Source organism: Danaus plexippus, chromosome 8, assembly GCF_018135715.1.
Source record: "Danaus plexippus chromosome 8, MEX_DaPlex, whole genome shotgun sequence".
NCBI classification, from domain to species: domain Eukaryota; kingdom Metazoa; phylum Arthropoda; class Insecta; order Lepidoptera; family Nymphalidae; genus Danaus; species Danaus plexippus.
The window spans coordinates 5065682-5088490 of record NC_083542.1 but is presented as its reverse complement, the minus strand read 5'-3'; the positions used below and the strand labels follow the sequence as shown (position 1 = coordinate 5088490).

The window sequence follows — 22809 nt, the reverse complement described above, 5'->3', positions numbered from 1 at the left end:
GATCATCAGAGTTGCGTTTGGAGAGAAATGTATAAAATGCGTTAAAATAATTCGTATAGTAATGTACCTAGTACATTTGAAATTGCCTAGATACAGACTGCAGTGCCATCTGCCGGGCGGATTTGTGAATCTAAACTATCTGAGAGTGCCACCAAATGGATAAAAATTTCTTTGAAATCAGTCCAGCCGTTTAGGGGGACTTCGGAGACATACACGTACAGTAGACTTAATGTCATATAGACATACATAACTGCGTCGCTCGATGATTGAAACAAAAAAATGTTATTGTAAACTTAATACTTATGACTTTTTATATTTACAAGTATTCTAAAGGTAAATATACAAATAATAAAATGATATTATCATTATCACATTTGACATTCACTCACACTAATATAACCGAATGTTCTTAGGTGGGGAGACATGCTTGCACATATATGTGTGTGTTAAAAGCTCTATTTTTATTTAACGATTCCACGTCGTTGTGATACGACAATATTAGTCCGCAGTTCATAGTTTATATAAATTTGAACTACCTCATTACCCACACAGATATATAATACAGTACGTTCCACAGATTATAAACATCCTCATAGAAATGACGATGTACAAACCTTATTCAATATTTCGTATTCTTTTATAAGTAGTATCGTGAACGAGATTAGTCCGACTAGAGTCATCGTGAAGAGATAACGACCGATGCCTGGTTCACTCCATCTCAGGAAGGGATCGTCCTCCACTGTGGAGATAAAACATACCCGCACATATAATATGTCAGTATTCATATTGGATTTAGTATTAACCAGACATTATCTCACTAATTGCATTCAATTTTAAATACCATGTGCTTTATTAGGGAAAACTCTGAAACTGGTTGCAGTAATTATAATATTCTCAATTAACAACTTATAAAAAATTTGAATGGAATATTAAGGAATTAAATAGTTTATAACTTTGACAAAAAAAAAAATACAAATAAAATTTTACACTTGAGTGTACTGGCTTTTAGAAATTTATTACTGCATAGGTCTGGTAAGAGTTAGTATAAACGACATAAAAACTTTCAAACTGTCAGTGTTAATGTCATTGTATAATCGAATCACGTACTACAACAAACCGAGACGTTGAGTTTCGTGCAGACCGTGAACCGGGTACAGTTCACTCCGGGGAGCTGGGCGCAGAGAGCGTCACACGCCAGCAGAGAGAACGCAGACACGCTCATATCCCTGATGATATTAAATAATATACACACACAGACATATATAAACGTTTTGAAACATCCTGTACAATAATATGTATGTTATATATATATTTTTTTATTTAAAAAGTCCGAATTTTAAGTCCGAAAATCCTAGGCATAAAAATTAAATTTGGTGATTTTAAAAAATATTGAAGGTTTTTAATAAAAAAATAATTATGGTTTTAAAGCGTGCCAACATAATTTAAGTTAGGAATAAAACGAAAAAATACGTATGTAATTTTTTTTTTTGGTCAAAATAGATTAAGCTCTGTTTAATATCTTTGATAATAGGTATGTAAAATTTTTGCATGATAATTTGGCGGTTCATTTTTATTTCACCCTGTATATATTATAAATTGTAATTGTAAATATATTTTTCATTATTTGATATTTTCTGTCGATCTAAGGAATATATTTGTTCCATAAATTCAATAAATAATATACCTGAAGCTCCTACTGATACAGTATATGGGTAAAGGCGAGAAGACCCAGTCAAATATATGGGCGTAGTACGGATTACCGACTTCCGGTAACCTCAGCACTTCCGTTATTAAGAAAGGCATACAACCTAAGAACATATAGGACATATAGGTTAGTTAATAAAAATATTCTTAATCGAATATATATACATCAATAAAATCACCTGAGAATATATTGATGAAGCACATTTTTGAGAAACCAGTCGCTGATGCTTCGAAATAAAAAGACGCTAAATAGTGCAACGGGATCATTGCAAAGGCGAATATAATCAGCACCAACATCACCCTCCCTGCGAGCGGAAGGGATTTTAACATAGCAATTGGCAAATAGCTGTATGGAAACTTAACAGTAATTAAATAAATGTACATATTACATATAAATTATAATAATTTATGATATGAATAAAACTGTAATATGATTATCTTAAGACGTTATTCACGATATATTGTGGATAGCAATTTGTATGTCAAAGTATTAAAAAATATTTACATTTAATTTTTCATATTTTCATTATGAAGTCAATACATTTTTTGACAGCACTAATTTGTCAAAACTATGACAGATAATGATAAGCTTTTTTTATTGCTATAGTGTCATCTGTCATAAATTGTCAGGACTGTAGTGACAGATGTCACAAAAAAATAGAGTTGTCTTTAAACAAACCTAATTCAGCCGGTGTCGCTAATGTGTTCTCCTGGAAGAGTCCAAGTGTGACTATGATCGCTATGAACACTATGAACAGCCAGAACCAATCCCATATAAGGGCGGTTGTCCACATTATTACGGGACGTACTCCCGACACTCGCTGGAGGAGCTTCGCGCCACTTACACGTTCCTTATAACATAACAGACATTAATATGTGAGCTGCCTTATAACTACAGAGTCTACAGATTTCTAACAGATATCAAGTTAAAATGATCTTTACGGTATTATATTTATTCAACTAGTTCACAATATTGGAATCGGTTCGCTAAGCAAAAATTATTCAAGCAAAATTCACATATATAGAAATTAATAAAGGCATAGAAAAAATAGCATTTACGATAAAATATTTTTTCTTAATTTAGGAAAGAATCACTACGCAGAGTAAACCATCTCAGATAACAAAATAATATATATTTTTTTATGTACGCCACAAGCGATTATGTCAATACCTTAATAGCGAAGAGAACCAAAAAAGATGTAACAAAAGCCATACAGAATCCAATATTAAACGCGAACTGGAAGCCCATACTGCTGCCGCTCGCCATCACGCGGACCTGGAACGAGGTCGGTATGAGACATTTTATACTAAATTATATAATACTGGAAAAATGATTAAATGTCTATTAAGATTAGTAACAGCGTCTCAGCGGGATGAATTCGTCACTACGAAAATATACAATATAAGTACATGTATATATATTTAATAACGTCAATGACGTTTTTCTTTACATTTGACAATATATATTGATTATTTTAATGAGTATGGTAATATTTTGCAATTGTTTTTCTCATAAAACGTGCTTAATTGAAACTATAAAAGTTCTGTAACAGTAAGACTATGAGTAAATTTACTATAAAGTCCTTACCAAATTTTCGATGGAGTAGGGCAGGGGATGGTTGATAAATTTTAAGGAACTCCCTGGTGATAGAGCTCCCATGATGGCATTATTGGCCATGGCGAGTGATATAGCCGAGTCGTGGTAACCATAGTTACTGAACCACGCTGTTATACGTTGAGGTGCGAACGTAGCCCCAACTAAGTTCTCATAACGGACCCTTGGCAAATCCGCTTGAAGCTGAAAAAAAAAAAAAAATTAGAAAGAGGCGAAAATGAAAGAGTTTGAATGTATATAAAAATTACCAATTTCAAATAGAACTTGGATAAATCCAATCTTCCGATATCAGTCAATAACATTGTCGGATCTGAACTGCTTTTGAAATAGTCCTTATAAGCCATCATCGCTCTCCTTTCTATGCTGTTATCAGTTAAGTTCGTCCCTTCTGATACTAAAGTGACAGTTTTTCTAAAGCCACTCTCCAAACTTAGTTCCAATGGTGGTAATTGTGACATGAATTTCCAAGAGCGAGCTATCCACACGGATATCGATATATTTATTATTGGTGTTATTATTTGTATGAAGGAAGCTAATTTATTCCTCATTGTGTTATAGCAAAGTTTTAGGAACATCGCCTTTATGTGGTTCCTGAGGAGTTTGAATCCTCTCACTTTCTGTATCGGTTCATTGTCCACTGAAATTATTGTTATGGAATTTTTAACTTTATATTGAGAGCATTAAGTGTCATTGTGTGGTTGTTGCTTACATATGCCGTGATGTCGATCTATTGGTCCTACCGCACAATCGTTGTGTGTTGCCATACTTGTACCGTTTTTCTTTCTGTCTGATGCATCGCTCTCCTCAGCTCCGGCTCTGGCGACCAAGAATAATAAATTTACATACATATTGTGTTTACATTTTAGTATTGGGAAAATAATTTTAATATATTATACTTCATAAAAACTTCCTCCAGACTCGTCACAGATAAACCGTAGCTTGATATCTTTAAATTATCTTTTTCCTCTTCGAACTTTTTAAGCATATCGGGGAATTTGTTGACGTGTTCATTTGGCAGAATGTACGTTAATTCAGAACCTGAATGAAACGATACATTAGAACACATAAAAAAAAAAAAACATCCAAATCCTATACCATGTGAATCACCTATGTTGGTATTTTCCCTTATATCCGGCACGAACGGTTTGAAGAACTGTGTGACGTCATTGACATTGCAATTATCTCGTTTAACTATGGTTAGTTTGTATCCGATGCCGTAGTGCTTCTTCAAGAAATAAGGCGTACCGACACACTGGAGGCGTCCGCCGGACATGATGGCGATACGATCCCCCAAAACATCCGCCTCATCCATGAAGTGGGTCGTCAATATCATTGTACGACCTGATAAAGATATTAAAATCCGATGTAAATTATATTTGGAGTTGCTTTATTAAAATATTAATTTTCATGGAAGTTATAACTATGAAAGGAGGTTTTATTAAGTTTTTACACATATTTTTTTTTCTTTTATTATTTTTCTTTATAAATGTAAATAGTTACACAAGATGATTGTTGTATAAAAACAACAATCGGTCATTAAAAGGAAAAAATAAATATATATTCTATCACAGTTAATACACATTGAATAATATTAATATTTTCTTTGTGACATTGGCTGAATGTATTGTGTAATTATGACGACCATAGATTAAAAAATGAAAATTTGTAACTGACCTTTCTTTTCCCTCTGCAGTAGGTCCCATAGCGATCGTCTAGCGGCTGGATCTAGACCCGATGTTGGTTCATCTAATAGCACCACTCTAGATGAGCCACACATCGCCGCCCCTACTGACAAACGACGCTTCTGACCTCCAGATAGATGCTTCGAAATTACATTACGCTGTTGAAAAAGATTTATAGTCAAAATATAACTAGAAAATCACAACGAGTCTAAGCTCACCGCAAATTTGATATTCTTTAATATTGACTTTTAATTTTTTTTCTCAATAAATTTCAGCCAGCCATAATATTTTATAGACATAGAAAAAAGAAAAAAAAAATCGTGAAATGTCTGTTGTTTCACTTATTTATTTTTTTGTTACTTAATATTTAATAAATTTATTTAAAACCAGAAAGTCCGTTATGGGTTTCAACTTCTATATAATACTATTAATCTTTTGACAGAGATAGTAGTGTCTGATAAAGGATAAAGGAAACATAAACTTAATTTTTGAATAACATGCTAATTGGTATTATAATTTTGTTATCTGTGAAATTAATTGGACAGAGTGTATGCACATGTTTAAAATCTATGTAATATAATAGAAACGTCAACTATTAGTATTATAACAGTTCATACGAATTTCACTAACTTAAGCCTGTTTGGAGATACCCACGTAAGCAATTTTAACAGAGGACTGTTTATTTGTATATAAAATAAATAAATTGAATTAAAATGATAAGAAAGTTGCATTTGTTCGATATAATATCCAAATAATATTATTCATACATATGAAATAATTAATTCAAAAATTATGTGTGTTATAAGTTAAAATATGTGCAACTTGTTTCAAGGCAAGCCTTGCTTTAACCTTTTAAATAAAGGTCATTGAAAAAAAAAGGTTTTTGGTTTTGAATTTTTCATTTGTGCTATTTTTGTTTATGTCTAATGGTCACATAAAAACACTGACGAATTTTGAAATCTTTAAATTTACAATTTTGCGGCCTTGCGGGCCTTTAACCTCTAGGCCACCACGATTTAAAATAACCTACTAGAATACGTTTCCTACTTTTTAAATCAATTTAACAATAAGTTAATGTAATATTTCTATACATTTCAGAGTTTTATTGTGACTTAATTACTATAGGTTTAGTTGTGATTTTGTTGTCCGTACTTGTAGTACTTATGAAATAAAGTTTTTCTATTTAAATTCCATATTGTAACCTACAAACAATAATTTTTGTTCAAATGAAAATTTAGTTTTCTTATATGATACGCGATTTATTATATTATTTTACATGTATCTGCGATTTCATCACGTCTGTCCGTGATCACGGGTCGTAAACAAGAGATGAAAAGGATAGTGGTTTGGCCGAATATCCGGCACCGATTATTCGTCGCTTTCGGATTTTTTTGAAAAAGATTGTTTTTTCTCTTAAAGACATCTCGCATCAATCGAAATGATAACCTATACATTTGGTGTTCAGTAAGTTTTAATCAGAACCCGCAAGTTGTCAAGGTTTACTACAATTTCTTCCACCATCTAACAGCAAGGGCGTGTACAGAGAATGGGGTGATGTAAGCAGAATATGTTAGAAAAAAAAAACTTAAATGTTCATAACAATTTCCACCTCTAAAACATTGATAATATTCGCGCATAAAGTTACAGCCGTCCGATCAAAACTAACATCTATATATTTTTTTAATCCATCAACTACCTCTGAGCCACGAAATTACTTTAAAATTACGATCTGTTCATCATCGCTTTATGAAAGATATTTAAATAGGAATATCCAGTGGAGATCCAAACATTCTTATTATTATTATTTGAAAACAACAAACAAGGAAAACAAAATAACTTATTTGTGTGTACACAACCTGCTATTTGATTATAACTATCACAATACTTTTTATTAAAGCGAGTAACATTAACTTTATTTTTTAATTAAATCTAAACCGGTCACACACCTTCCCTTTGTAATTATTTTAATTTTAACATCAAAAGACAACATTGAAAATGTACTCGTAATTAATTTTGTTAAACACACACAAGTAGAGCTCCCACCTATAATATTCCATAATTTGTTAAAAAAATCACTAATTAGCTAATTAAAACTTATTCACTAGTCCTTGGAAAGTAATCAACTCAATTTCTATGATGTTTTAAAGGAGTAGGGTTAAGGAAGCAGTGCCTGTCGAACCCTAACACATGCATAGTTTTTGCACTCACACATGCAAATATTTCGTGCATACAACGAGATTGTCATTGAGATTATGTGTATGGAATATATGCACCGAGTAGTTGTGCATACGTCTGCTTTGGCTGGAAAGCGGCGCTAGCCACTAGCAGTAAACATTCGTATTCCGTAATGTATGATCAAAAGTAAGTTAGGAAGAATTAAACAATATAGGTTTAGTTATAATATGGGCAGGGTAAGCAGTGCTTATGTGCATCTATGTTGTGTACGCCGCTGCGTAACAGTAGCGTTTAGAGCGGAAGGCTGTTTCCAGAAGCGAATCCGGAATACGAAGCCAAGCAGAGTCGTCTGCTAGAAACAGATGCGAAAAACTTGGTATTCATTCACAACAATTTGCCACTTGGCAATTTTCAATATTCAATAAAAATAAGTTGTCCATAACCTATTATGATGATTTGCTTTACGTAAAACAATAAGTTTGTTTACTATCCAGTATCAGGACGAAAACTGAATTACTATTCGGCGTCAAGCTGAATATTGAAAACAAGGTCTGGTACCGGATAGTTACAGGATATCCATTTCATCTGTACTATAAACGTAAAGTAACCGAAACAATGACCAAAACAAGAGGAAAGCTATAATGCGGAGATGACAGGTTCGAATCCTGTCCGTGTCGATGTATTTTTCATTAAATACATCTATTATTATTATTTTTTGATATACGTTAAATATTTTGTTGAACTGGTATTCGAGATATCGCTACTTATACATTTAATAACAATAAAGCGACTTATTGATATTCATTTAAATTTCTATATGTAAGTAATAAATTAAAATGTAAAAAGATGATTATGAAAGGTAATTATTTATTTAATTAACTTATTGAATATAAACTGGTCGTAATTGGGAGGTGATTATTTTTACGCGATTAAATATAATATATATGTATTAAAGAATTTTATTACCTTATAACTTATATACTTATATATGTATTCATACGAATACATATATAATATATAGATGATTTTGAGGTTCATACAAATGGGTTAAATTTAATCAGAAAATGTTATTTGTAAGTATATTTTGTTTAATAAATGTAACTAAAATTTATTCCCATGTAAATCGATCAACATATATAATGTATGATCCCTTCAAATGTAAAAAAGACGAGTAAGCTTTTTGAGAATGTTTTGTAAGTTACTAATTATCACAACTAATATAATGTAATATCATAATAATGTCATATAGTTTTTATTCATACCAAGGAACAAAAAATTTAAGTATGTATGAAAAAACGTGAAACCAAAGGCCGTTTCATCGCTTAGTGCGAGTTTCTGCCAGACAATTCTCAGTTAAGAGTGACGTGTGATTTTTCTAACAGAGCATACATATAAAAATAAACTTAATATATATGTATGCTTAGTTCAAATTCGGACCGTGACTACATACGAAGCGATGCCTGTTTCGTATTCAAATACGTACCTTACGTACGTATGAATGAAAACTATTACCGCTCCGTGTGTAGTAATTACGCCAACTTGGAATAAGCATACACAACATATCTGTATTAAATTTAACGATTTCGTGAATTATGTCTCAAAAATATTAATGGTTGTGTTCGGGAGAAGTTATTTATAAAAACTTGTTTAATAATACGTGATAATAATTCCAATAATAAGAGCGCTATTAAATATTGCCTGAGGGAGACGATAAATTAATATTGTATAATATATATATATATATATCACAATCTATATATATGTGTATATATAAAGATCAGAAAAAAATAACAAGCAAAATTAACTCTAGAGTATAAAGACTAATTACAGAAAATAACCGGTGGGTGCAAATGTCAGGTAGAAAATGAGGCTTTGGAACAAGTATTACGACTTCCTATAATTTATATATATTTTTTTACTTACAATCATTATTCTCACATTAAATTGCTTAGTACTTTGATTTTAAATATACTTGTTGAATTGTCGTGTATAATTTTGGTATAAATCGCTTTACAATCGCTTAAAATTTGAAAACGAAAACAAATAAATGAAATAGTTTGCTTGCTTACTTGCGTCATTTGAGTTTAATGATGTAATTTTTTAATTGTCTGCTGTGATCTCACTTGATATATGAAAAATATAATTTTATCGTCTAACGCTATTCGAGATCTGTATGATAAAGACTAATTATCACCGGCTACTATTATAAACAAACCATTCGTTTGATGAGTCTTATGAGAGACGAATTAAAATTTAATTTATTTGTTCGTAACAGTGAATTCAACCTTTTTGGTTATGTTTGGTCGTGGATGGTCTTTGGATCAATTACCAAATATTCAAAATATTTTGTATGCTTTAATGACAGCAATGATATATATATTTAATCTGTACTTATAATTTAAAGAATATATTAATTAATTTAAAGTTTTTAACTGATTTTAAGACCCAGTTTCACCAATCAATGTTAAATAAATAGCGTCTTGTTAAGGCGTTTATGGACTGTTACATGTATCGAGCGTCACCACGCACTGATGTCTGTTTGAATGTCTTAACAAGACATTAATATTAATTCCTGCTCTTGAGGTCCGTCAAATGGCTGACGGACTGTTAACCTATCGTATTCTCAAAACTCAAATGTCCAATCCCACCCCTGATTTTTTGTAGCCATAGTAACAGCATCCGTTTTATCACTTCCGATTATTTAATTGTATCTATTAATACGGTGAATTAAAATTTCTTTTTTATATGATGAAAATTTTTGTCCCCGGCTTTTTTATGACATTACAAAATTAGGTACTGTTTTCATCACGTATAACTCGAATACAATTTATGCTAATAAATTGACAACACGATTTTGACCGGTTACTCCTAGTAATCTCAAAAGAAAGCTTTCTGTTTGCCAAATCTATGCAATCAACGATACATTAAATTTGGTCGCATTGGCTAACAAGTGAGGTATCGAGGGATTTATACGATCAAGTGGTAATGTGTGCATCGTAGTAAACATGTCGTATTGAACGCTTTTACTTCAATTTAGTCGTCTTATAATAAGAACGAATAATATGTTAGCCGGTCATTTAATAATCATTTTTTAATTTTTCATCGTCGGACGTAAATATTTTGACAGACAATAATATTTTTGAAGGTTCGTTAGTATATGGCTCGTTTAGATTTAACAAACAGAGCTCTGTGAAGCTCGGTCTCTAGCTCTTAAATGGAATCAACTGTCAAATTTGACAGATAACTGAAATACGTTAATTGCTATCAGAGCGGTGGTAACTTTCTTTTTGTCACTTTCCTAAACATATTTATACATATATGTGAGAATGTGGGGATGTTTTAATATAAATATCATTTCTATAAACACATAAATATGTGGTAAAATATAAAATACATATATACAGGTTACTATAATAATAATCTGATGATTTTTTTTCGATTGCTTCTTATTTTTGTCTACCCTCACCTTAATAATATAAACAAAATTCCGTGAACTCTATATATATAATTAAATAAAGCTTACCTTTTCTTCCAATTCCAACAGTTTGACGAAATGATCAACCTCAGCCTGTAACTTCGAGGAGGGGACTCCTTTCAATCTTGAGTAGAATATTATATGTTCAGCTACAGTCAGGTCCGGGAATAAGACGTTGTGTTGTGGACATATGCCGATGGACCTACGAGCCTGTTCCGTCTCACGAGTAATGTCGTAACCGTTTATAGTGGCCGAGCCGGATGATGGTGGGACCATACCTGGTTGAAGATACGTTGAAAGTTTGATAAGATTGTGGTAAAGAAAGATCAGGTGGTGGATAGCAGGTTGGGATGGTGGAAAATAGGTATTTTTTTCCAAAACATACTCTTTCTCTGGTAAATATTGTTTTCATAGGCTTCATTCATTTTTTTAAGAAGGGTTAAAATAATTGAGAAGAATATGGTTCATTGAAGCAATGTTAAGTCCGGCGATAGATAGTATTGGATACACATTTTGCGTCGGGCTCGACCTGCTTTGATGATGGATTATATATGCAGATGAAGTGATACATGAGGATGAGCCGTAGCCTCGTGCCATCAAAGGAAAATAGGGTTAAGGGGTCGAAACTATTATGGAGTGAGGGAGACAAGGGAAACAGGGGTTCATAGATGAATAAAATGCTGGGAGACATGTAATATATGGCTTATAGTTGGATGGAATGTTTGCGGAAAGAAAAAAAGAATATTTCTGTTCAAAAACTGCATTGGATGGTGCAAGAAAAGTTGAACGAACTCATTGGAACAGGATATTATGTATAAAATGTGTTATTTTCGAATTTGGTGGCCATATATAGAATTATAAGTTTGTAATACCATCAAAACGTTACCATAGATAAATAAGTGAAACTGAGACAATTACGACCTTCAGCATTTTAATTGTAGCTAGACTAAATGTATGATTAAAATTTATTTTATTGTTATACGATGTGTTAAAAGCACATTTATATACAGACACTTGATAGACATTATATATAACGATTAATTAGTGAGGTACGGCCACGTGGACATTATTTGTGACGTATTTTGTATCCTTAATCATTAAGATCTTTTCGCACTAATACGCCCCTTATTGAAGTTGAAGGGCATGGAATAATTGTAGAGATATATTTGAAACTCGTGTTTATGTCAGTGCGTTTGTTTTGCTAGATGTTTTGGATGCGATGGTGAAGTGATTAATTATTACTATTGTAAATAAAATTAAGGAAGAGTCGAGGGTTGTAACTAGTTTTAAGTAATAGTATTCACCCGTCAGCATTGATATCGTTGTTGTTTTCCCGGCACCGTTGTGACCAAGCAGAACTGTTATTTCATTTTCATACATCCTAAGATTCAAATTATCGACAGCCTTTTTCCTTCCTTTGTATACTTTTGTAAGATTCTGGAAGGGAATATAACTGCGTGTTGGTATAAGCATTATTAAGTATTTTATATTAATTAAAGTGCGATTAAAATTTCAGTTATTTAAATCTTTTGAATTCAAAAACTTATACGTAATGGCACAGTTATATAAAAAAACAAATATTATTCACTGCCACCATCCTCCATGTTGACCGAACAGCATCTAAAAAGGTATGACTGAGTTACTGAGTTCAAGGTCCCGTGTTGCGTATACAATAACGTCATTGCAATAACGAATCGTTTTATAACTTTGACTGTATTGGTTAAAGGATAATGTTAGAATCGAAAACTTTTAGTTCGGTTACTATAACATACAGCAAAATGAAGTATAGAGTTTTTTTTTTATTTTTCACCAATTAATTGATTTCGTTCGTAATGCCAATGTCGAAATCGATTTTTTTTTATTTCCCGTTTGGTTTTTTCTTCTAAGATCAAAAGTGAAAATAAAAAATTCAAGTCAAGTTAAAAATAGATTTATATTTTTTAAATTATTCTATTTATATCATATCAGGTTGGTATTTAAGAATTACTTTTTTTTTAAATACAATTAAATAGTTTACATAAATGAAGACCATTTTTTAACATTTATTATTTAATAAGACGTTGCTGTTTCAACAACAAGATGATTGTGTATTGCTACTAGGTATTTCCAATATTAAAAATAATAATAAAAAAAAAATGTTATTATTTATAATTGAATTATAACATACCTCTATATTAATTCCCATCGGTATTCCCTTTGGTTCCTCATCGTGTATGACTTTCAACAAAGCGTTCTTGTATTCCTGATCGACGCCGTCTTTATTCGTTAGTGCTGTGATTTAAACATCGATATAAATTTATTTACATATGTGAAATATGTATATATACGTTCTATACACATTCCTCGCAACGGTCCTTTATTCGTGTTGACCGTGACCACGTTAATGACAGTTATATTAATTATTATCGATAATGTTCAATCAATAGATTAACACGTTACATTGTAAGGGAAATAAATTAAAAAAGAATGTAGTGAATTCATAAAGATCGCTGATAACGGATACGCAACATTGTATGCAATAGTACAAGATAAAAGATAAATAAAAATGTATTTACCAGCAACCTTAGTGTTATCGGGACACCAAAAACTTTTCGTGAACGGAAAGTACCATGGCAACGGCACTCCGTATAGACCCGGCCGAATTTTCTCTACGTAGACGGCTATTAACATGTACAGAATCGAATCTAGGACCAACATGAGCGCTACGTGACCCGGCTGGAACTGATCATGATAGGATACCGGCATAAAGAACTCGTCCCATTGTAAACCTTAAAAACATATACAGCTATAATATCCTGGGTTTGCATAATCAAACAAAATATAAAGACTTTTTACTTTTCTATACATTTACTTCGTATATGTCAACATAGGTGCATGAATAAAAAACTGTATACTATCTGTTATTAGTTAGACGGTGCGACACGTGGTAAGGTTTTTTGTACTACAAATTTTCATGTTCAATCCAAATACATTTTAATGTTTGTCTTCTCTGTAGTTACGCGATATAGTCGCATAGTCAATTATACATAGTTATTACACGCTTGATATATAAGCGTAGAACATTAAGCCTTTTATAGATTGACATTGAACAGTTAAGTGGTTTAGTTGGTTAGTTAAGTTAAGGTAGTTTATTTTCAGTCAAAATTATAGATACGGTTTAATGTGAAATAAACTTAACTGAAGCATTATCATCACTCTAGATAATATTTTTAATGTTTTTTTTTTTTATAATCTACCTTAATAAATGAAATTATTAACGTAGATTATTTTATAAGAAACGGGAAACGCTACGTACCTGTTTTATGACGATGCAATACTTATAGTAAGCATATTTATCGAAACAATGTATGTATATTGATCATAAAAATCGTATCAATCACACTGGTCATTAAGATTGTACTATTAAATGTATTGTATGTATAATAATACGTGTCGTTACATTGTAATATACTCAATAAAATAACATCTTAATAAACTGATAAGGCATAATATATATATATAATATGACAGGACTTCTCATACTTTGATAACGTTACTATTCGTATTTTTTTCGTAATACATGATCCTAAGTAAAATTTTAGTAACTACATACAGCAGATGCTAAATATGTATCAAGTAACGTATTTCTGAGGCAGATAATAGGATTATAAACGTCTATCGTCAAGGTGAAGAGAAAGAACGTTTTTTTAGCCAAACACGTTCACGAGAATTCGTAAATGGATATTTAAATGTATTATTATTGCTTTCTACAGTTTCAACGACCGAAATTATTTTGTTTTCATGTTTGTTAAGATAAAACTGAACTCTATCTATATGGTAATTAGATTTAAAATTCAACGTTTAATAGAAATATCGTTTAATTGGAACCGTCAAACAACAAACACAACCAAACAGACATTAGTATTAAATGGTTTTATTAGACGCTACCGCTACCGAGAACGGATTGATTGGTTCAAACGACTTTACTGACACAAAAAGGCTGTATGAGCGCTTATGAGATCAATTAATATAAATTTCTTTGTAATTACGTTCGTATTACGTAACAATGTTCAATAGTTAAATATACTTAAGTAATTAGGTCGAATGGATCATAAGCCGGGACATTCACGTATGCACGCATGCACGTATGTATTGCATAGTCCAAGTTTGCATCTTTAAACTACACACGTAGCGTTTACCGTTTCGTATCCAATAACTTACGACCTACGTTAATACTATGTGTGAGGATTTATGAATGGAAAACTTAACGGTGTGTATATAGTGATGACTACAACTTGGAATAAGCATACAGACTGAAAATTATATACAAATAATACTTAATTAGAATGATCAGTTTAAGAATTGCCTCAATGAAAAACTCGATAGTATACGTATGTAAAATTTAATGGATAACAAAGAAATGGACGTTATAAATTATACCGTGTATAATAATATAGTATTATACAATTATCTCATAACGTATATACAAATAATATAGCTTAGATTACACACTGTATAATGTATAATTTATATAGTGACGTACACGTGCGATGCTGAGACCGAGGACGTTCGTGCGATTTATCGATTTTTTAGATTCCATATAATTATATTCGGATAATACCGTTGTTTTAAAGTACTGGTTTGTAACCATATCGATATAAAACCACCTTTTGTAGATATGGTGCTAAATTGTTACGTAATATTATTGATAAGGGCATCCGTATTGCTCTTACTTCGTTTAGTTCTTGGTGAAAGTCGGTTTCAAGCCATTGCATGCTACATACTTAAATAAAAAGAAGTGTCTGCTTATAATTTTAAATTTTCATTAAACGCATATGAAAGTATTTAGGGACCTACGTTAAGAATTCAATATTTATAATTTTTGGTTGTCTGTTTTTTGTGACTAATCTTTAGAACCGATGGACCGATTTTGGGGGACATTCGCTAGCTGGTAGGCGATGTCATAACGAGTAACAGGAGGAGTTACATTTTAACTGACGTGAAATCTGAGAGACTTCTCAATTGCTAAATACTTATTAAATATAATGATAAAATGATTTTTTAAATATAATGCTCATTTTAATTTTATTTTTTAAACTAAAATTTATTGTCCTGACGTAGGCCCACTGTCACCTAGTCAGTAGGGATGAAGTCTCCAAGAAGGTTTTATATGCCAAGAAAGCCTCAGTGACCGGCTAATATATTATAAAGCTTTATTTGTACATCGTATTAACATTTAAATCATAATTTTAAATTATACTTCCGTTGTTATTTTTCAAGTTTTTGCGATTATGACCTTCGTCACGTACGTCATATTTTTTTAATGTAATTCTTTAATCGACTTTTTATGCATTTTCACTTTCGTCGTAACATTTGTAGAGTGTTAAATGTTCATAAATTTTAAATTTTATATCACATGCCTTGTGAGAGATAAATAATACATAAGTCACATAACACTATCACATATAATTTAATGATTACTTTATTTTTAATAAATTTTAAACATCTATTAAATCGAGTTAAAACAGTATTTATTGAAACACCCTGTATTTACTCACCTCTGGAAGTTCCCTCACAGACTACCAACATCTGGAGTGCGTAACCAATAGCTGTGTTCGATATTAAACTTAGCAACAGCTTTGTCGTTAAACTTATGTCTTCATACAACATTTGAGTCAACATATAAGCTGAATATGTCGAGAACCAAGCCAGGCCCATGAACGACGCCGCTGTGTTGGCTATAAAACACATACATATATTATTATTTAAACACATAAATAAAAATTAAACTGTCAGTTTTTAGGTCAATGCTATTCGTAGAATCGAATAAAATGAAATAATAGAATTATTATCTTTGTATTTGGCAGATACATGAGGTTTTAAATTAACTCGTAATTTAATTTTTTATGTAGTTTTAATATCAAAAAAAGTAATAAAACTTTATGTTGCGATCGAAGTCGAAACCAAAAGGTAAGCCATAAAAGTGTTTGACCAAAATAAATTATTTAGTCACATTTTCAAATAAATCGGCTCTCGTTATGGAATGTTCAAACAATTATACTGACCTCTTGTGAAGAACACGCTGACCATAAAACAGAAAGACAATGAGGCGATCACGAATAGTATCAAGAAGAAGAATAGTACACTCCATGGTGTGAAAGTTAGGACGGCGTACCCTTCGCCGTCTGACGTAGAGTTGAAGGGAATCTATAATAATTATTCCTTTATGTCCTTTTACTTATATAATGAACCGTATCAAAGTACCAACTATTATAGATAAAGATACCTAAGAGATTAAAATATAACTATAATTTTGTTAGTCTTTCTGCGATGTTTTTGTATACTATATAAAATCGTCACGTCTGCAAGTGATCACGGTTACTACGGAATGTTCTGGACGCTGGATAAAAATTTGAAAACAGTAAAATCGCTTATTTAAATCATAAAGCAATAGTTCATATTTCATTATAAATAAAATTTATTCTACTTGATTCCTATACAAATATAATAAGTCTTTGATTTTCTGTTTGTTATAATATAATATACACTTTCAAGATATGAAGAAATATTCTTGATTTTTAAATCAAAAACGTCACACAACAGTTTCAACATTGTCAAATATTGTTCAAGGTCGAGAGAAAGCGCTAAGTTACATGGGAATAACATACGTCTGTGTCGAAATTATAATATAAACAATACTTCTTATTGCATAAATACGCATCATTATATTAAAATTTGTCAAAACATTTAGTGTTAAATAAAATTTTAGTTCTTACGACAATGTTTAAGTAAATTTAAAAATTATATATCTGACATCGATTTACTATTACAAATTATGAATAAAGAACAAATTACGTTAAACTGTCGATGTTATTTGATGATTCACCAAATACCCACATAATATACTGACTGTTATTCCTGGACAAAGAAAAAAAGAAATTGAACGAATTAGTTGTCAAAGGTTCAGGTCATTGACATTCTTTTGTAATACTAAAATTATACAACACATGATTTTACTTCGATACAAATATTAAAGAAATACATATAGCGAATTGCATTTATTCTAGCATTTTAGTTTTCATTATTTTATAATATATTAAAAGTCCATTTCTAAGCTATAAATAATTGTAATAAAATACTTTTATTATATGATTTGCATAAATCTAAGCTTACCTTAAACAATATGACCATGAGGATAACAGATATTAATAGGAAAGAGAATTGTTTGATGAACCACGCCAACCAATGCAGCCATGACGGCAGTCCCATTATAGTCATTGTCTCCTAAGGAAAAAGGTTCAAGTTAATTTGGACACGTCATTTCTTTTAACATAATGCTAGCCATTGTTTGTAATACATGCAGTTTCGTTGCTAAGGAGGTTGTATACGTAAGAAAATAAATTCACCGTGTAATCTGTGTCTGGTGAACTTTGTTCGCGGAGATTTTGAAAGCATTATGACAAACGTATGACTTATACTTTTCCTGTTTAATCATAACAAAACTGTTTAATGCTAGTAGTTCAGTTTTCTAGGTATTACATTTTAGGCGTGCGTATTCAAGGTCGATGACGTCATCCTCACGTGCTTTAGGTTTAACTGTACTCGAAATGAGTGCGAGTGTACCGACGAGTACAATAAAATAGATATTGAGACCTTTAACCAATGTTGTAATGTCCACTATTATTAACATATGAATTTACGAGTAAATAACTTTTTGTATGAAAATGTGACCTTGGAATTTTTTATTATTTATTGACCGGTAGCCGTACATTGGTGTATAGATGTTTATGTCAATATTTTATAATATCATGTATGATGAACCGATTTTCTGATCGCTACTAGGTTAAGATATATATATATATATATATATATATATATATATATATCTGTTTATTGTCACATATATCATAGATTATTAAATCTGTAATATTAACATTATAAAATATATTCAAAATAAATCCATTGCATACTGTAATGGAGAACAAACTAATTCACTTTCACATTCGCAATACCCATGACTGCTTCCCGCAATTCAGTTACGATATCGGATATTGTGGATATTATACTACATTATTGCCAAATAAACATGATATTAAAGGCATAAAGATTACAAGATGAAATAAAAACAATATATTAAAAATGCAATAATTATATTTATTTATGCTTAGCACAAGTTTTCATCACCACATACGAAACATTTTTACACATACCATAAATAACGTTTATACGCGAAGGTTTATGAATGAAAAGCTCTTAACGCTCCCTATGTAGAAAAATACCGATTGTCACTAATTATTTATGAATGAAAGACCTACACTAGACGTATTCGGTTTAATGATGCAAAATAACATAATACCCTTACCTATTTTGACCATATTTTCATTAATATATTTACGTCTTAATGAAAAACTCTATACTGTCTGTATTTAGAACGACTATTTAAAACTGTGGCAAGGTTACTGATGAATAGTAATTAAATAATTATAATATTGAAAAATACTCCGTCACAAGTTTTATCGAGTGATAAACCAACATCCACATATAATTACTGTATACAGAACATGAATAATAACTGAATACTACTCTTCATCAATATTATGACGTCATTAAAAATATTACAATATTATATTATACATAATCCCATCATTTTCTTTTTATTTTTAATGAATTAATATTTATTTAAGAATGTCCTATCGTTACTTATAACCAGCCAGCATTCAATAATAGTTTTAATTTCTAAAATTTATAATCTGTTCATGCAAATTACTAATATCATAAAATACTAGTCGAAATCGAAAATTTGGCAACGAGTACATACATATAAGACACATCTCTAAATTTTTAAAGAAACTGTACGACATTAATCTATTTACCTAGTCATATAAGGCAAGGATTCATCAGAATAACATTTTTGTCATTTCAAAACTTTCACTGAATATTCAATTAAAATTCGGAATTCATCTATTACGTCATTAATTATCTGTTATTCAAAAGAGGTACTAATGCATATTTGGTATCTGTATAAGTAAAAATACGTAAATAATATTTTAGTTAACACGAAGATTTTGTTTCATAAAAGCCATGTACTATTCATGTAGGTTTGGTATGATGGTGTGTAGTTAAGATCATGTGTGTGCATAATAAGCATGTAAAAACCTCCATTTTCCTAAAGCACTTACAGGCCTTTCCCCTCTTAAGGACGTAGACGCCATTTTGATTTAAAAATAATACCGTAAAATGGATTTCACTATACATATTTTATATAATTAAAAAACGATTTATTATAAAACATACATAAATAATAACCAAATACTGTCAAAAAGAACAAGTTTTTAAATGGTGAATGATGTCAGTTTATTGAAGTTTCCTTGACAGTATAACATGAGCACGTCAGTTAAATATACAACTGATATAAAATCCTTTTATAATTTATTGAACTGTTATTGTATTTTTTTTTTAAATTAAGGTTATTATCTGTGATGATTATAAATATATTCAGTGGCGTAGCGAATAATTTCATATTAATTAAGTGTCGACTGGACATATCCATTAGTTCATATATTTTTATTTTTTATTCATAAAAAACTAGGACACACTTTAAATAACCAAAACTTAATTTAGACTGATTCTTTAAGATTAATAAAATTACAATATTTTAGCATTTTATTGTCATTAACTGTCGTGTGAGAGGTCGAAGAATACCGTTAAAAAAAATATTCGCATAGCTTCATGTGACGAATTGCAAATTAATATTGATGTACAAAATATTTTTATTCTGTTACCTATAAGTGTGCGGAATTACGCATGTAATATTATGACTAGTTATTTTTATGGGTAGTTTTTTAAACAAATGAAGATAAAAGATAACAATATATTTTTCAATGTGATCATGGTTAGCGTTTAATACGAAAGGTTTTGAGATACAATATATATATATATATATATATTTTACATTTGAGGTCGTCAACTGTTAAGTCTCGTTTATTATTTATTTTGTCTATATCAATGGAATTGTCAAATGTATTTGACGTATATATAACAGATATAATAAAAATATGATTTTGTATACATATCCCATTTTTTTTTTTCATTAATTTAATTTCATACACAAAGAATAATATTAAAGACTCGCCGTGGATAGGAGCTAGTTTCATTATAAAACCATATACATACAGCTGACCTAAGTTTCTACGAAACCATTAATACCTTGGTTTTACGTAATTCGTCCTTACCTTCTAAGGGTTTTTGATATTTGTTAATGAATCTAAGTTTTTATGATAGTCTGGGTCTGACATATCCAAGAAATACCGAAACCCAATGATCATTTTAATTGCTTGTATCGAATGATCAGTATTAATATAATATTTTTTGAAAATTATTATCTACGCAAAGCTAGAAAGTATCGTTAAAAATAAAAGTTTGACACAAAATTTTATATTGTTTCATATAATTTTGTACATCCTTACCTTCAATTGCATTTCCTTTTCAGCGGTGACAACCCTGACTGTGTTAACGAACGTGTAAGCGAAGCACATCATAATGATCATAGATATAAATCGTTCCATAGCAACTAATAAATCGTCCTGTCTATAAGACAGTTGAGGTAGACGTTGTAAGTACACCTTGGTGTTGATGGACTTGCCAGTCTTCTGTTTTATTATCTCCTGCGACACAGCGTGCTGCACCGCCAGGAACATCTCGGGGGAATACCCTAGGATATATTTTTTTAAATTTAGTAGCCAGTTGTTTTATAGACTTTTGACGTTTGAAATTTACATTTTATATTTTTTCGGTATTACGATCTCTTTCGCTAATTAATGATTCGTTAATGGAATAAATAACATAATAATAATAATGTTGTGAAAAGAGTTGGTAGTATGTTAAAGACATGAAATCTCAAATGGCATTTCTTCTATCATTCTTACCTGGTGTTTTACCACCATACATGTCCTTGGGAACTCTAGGCCCAGGCTGCGGGAATAAAGGGAATAAGAGATTCGTTCTCCAGCTGATCCTCAAAGGATGTTCTAGCATTGGAGTCCTCATAACAGCTGGGAATCTCAAGGTCACATTAATATCTTCTGGCCATTCAGTAGCATCTACACAGATAATCTACATTAATATATGTCGAGATTAATATCAATGATAAATTATTACGCGATATATTTGATAGAATGAGAGCAGATATACTCACTGGCCATACTATCATCAAACTGTATGCCAACAAGGATGTGATTCATGACATTAGGCTTAGAGAGGGCTGCCTCTAGTTCAGATGAATCATTGAATCCTTTAGGTTCAGGTAAAACTCTTGGATCAAATAGAAGAGCTATGAATCCATTGAGATTATCCAAGGCCACCTTTGCCATGGCATCTTTGGTAACTTTCCTGGTCAAAGCATTTTCAGGAGAGAAAGCTAATGTACCATCACTCTTTGCTGTCGTGAGATTTCCTCTAAGTAAAGAGAATGTAAACATCATTTATTATAAAGCTGATTTTTTAAATTAAAAAGTATAATTTAATACTTACAATTGTCTTCCACTCATATTGAAATAAGTCGGAAGAAAAGGCTGGTATGATGTGTCGGGTTTTGATTGTGGATCGACGAGACATCGTATTAATATTAAAAATAGTGAAAATATCACAGGTGATGCTATCTCAAACAGTGTTTGGTATTTGTGTCTCTTTTGTAAAAGAAAATTTTTCCAAATAAGAAGTTTCAGTTTCTCAAACGCAGACATTTTCGTTAACTGCCAAAATAATTTATATGTTAACGCTTAATAAACATTTCAGTATTGATTAAAATAAATACACAAAAATCTTTATTTCTTCACAAACATATTTACTGTCAGTACGATAGTATTAATTTGGATGTACTACGGCGCATCTTATATTTAGGCGGTAAGTTACATAAATATCTCACAATTAATTCCGTAGTAGTTTTTTCTTAAATAATAAATTACTATAATTTGGTAGACTAGAAACACTTTACCTAAACATTGCACAATTTCACAACACAGTCACAAGCTTTTCAAATTTCAGCGAAAATCACAAGCCACAATCAATTCAAAATAAATTATTTATCATAAATTATAATATACTAAGTAGCGGGCCAATAGTCAGCGTTTAATTATCTAAATGATTATTTGTCAATGTCAAGACATATACTGTCATTCAAA

General features: G+C 30.8%; 1 protein-coding gene across 3 annotated transcripts in view; it reads right to left on the bottom strand.

The window, feature by feature from the left end:
• Nucleotides 1-22809, bottom strand: part of LOC116773914 (phospholipid-transporting ATPase ABCA3) — a 27077-nt gene extending 4268 nt beyond the window's left edge. Inside the window, exons 1-24 of one of the 3 annotated variants that reach the window (XM_061521385.1) lie at nt 22623-22806; nt 22160-22380; nt 21825-22084; nt 21556-21729; nt 21097-21341; nt 17804-17914; nt 16696-16837; nt 16189-16368; nt 13207-13419; nt 12819-12922; nt 11956-12088; nt 10700-10929; nt 4994-5159; nt 4427-4660; nt 4216-4357; nt 4029-4135; nt 3568-3956; nt 3293-3502; nt 2876-2980; nt 2384-2555; nt 1884-2009; nt 1685-1808; nt 1108-1226; nt 615-739 (exon numbers count right to left, since the gene is read on the bottom strand). In XM_061521385.1, coding sequence (XP_061377369.1) covers nt 615-739; nt 1108-1226; nt 1685-1808; nt 1884-2009; nt 2384-2555; nt 2876-2980; nt 3293-3502; nt 3568-3956; nt 4029-4135; nt 4216-4357; nt 4427-4660; nt 4994-5159; nt 10700-10929; nt 11956-12088; nt 12819-12922; nt 13207-13419; nt 16189-16368; nt 16696-16837; nt 17804-17914; nt 21097-21341; nt 21556-21729; nt 21825-22084; nt 22160-22371 — 4023 coding nt within the window. In that variant the 5' untranslated portion in view covers nt 22372-22380; nt 22623-22806. Of the gene's footprint in view, nt 1-614; nt 740-1107; nt 1227-1684; nt 1809-1883; nt 2010-2383; nt 2556-2875; nt 2981-3292; nt 3503-3567; nt 3957-4028; nt 4136-4215; nt 4661-4993; nt 5160-10699; nt 10930-11955; nt 12089-12818; nt 12923-13206; nt 13420-16188; nt 16369-16695; nt 16838-17803; nt 17915-21096; nt 21342-21555; nt 21743-21824; nt 22085-22159; nt 22381-22622 lie in introns of those variants that run through there. The other 2 variants (XM_061521384.1, XM_061521386.1) reach the window with 2 other exon arrangements.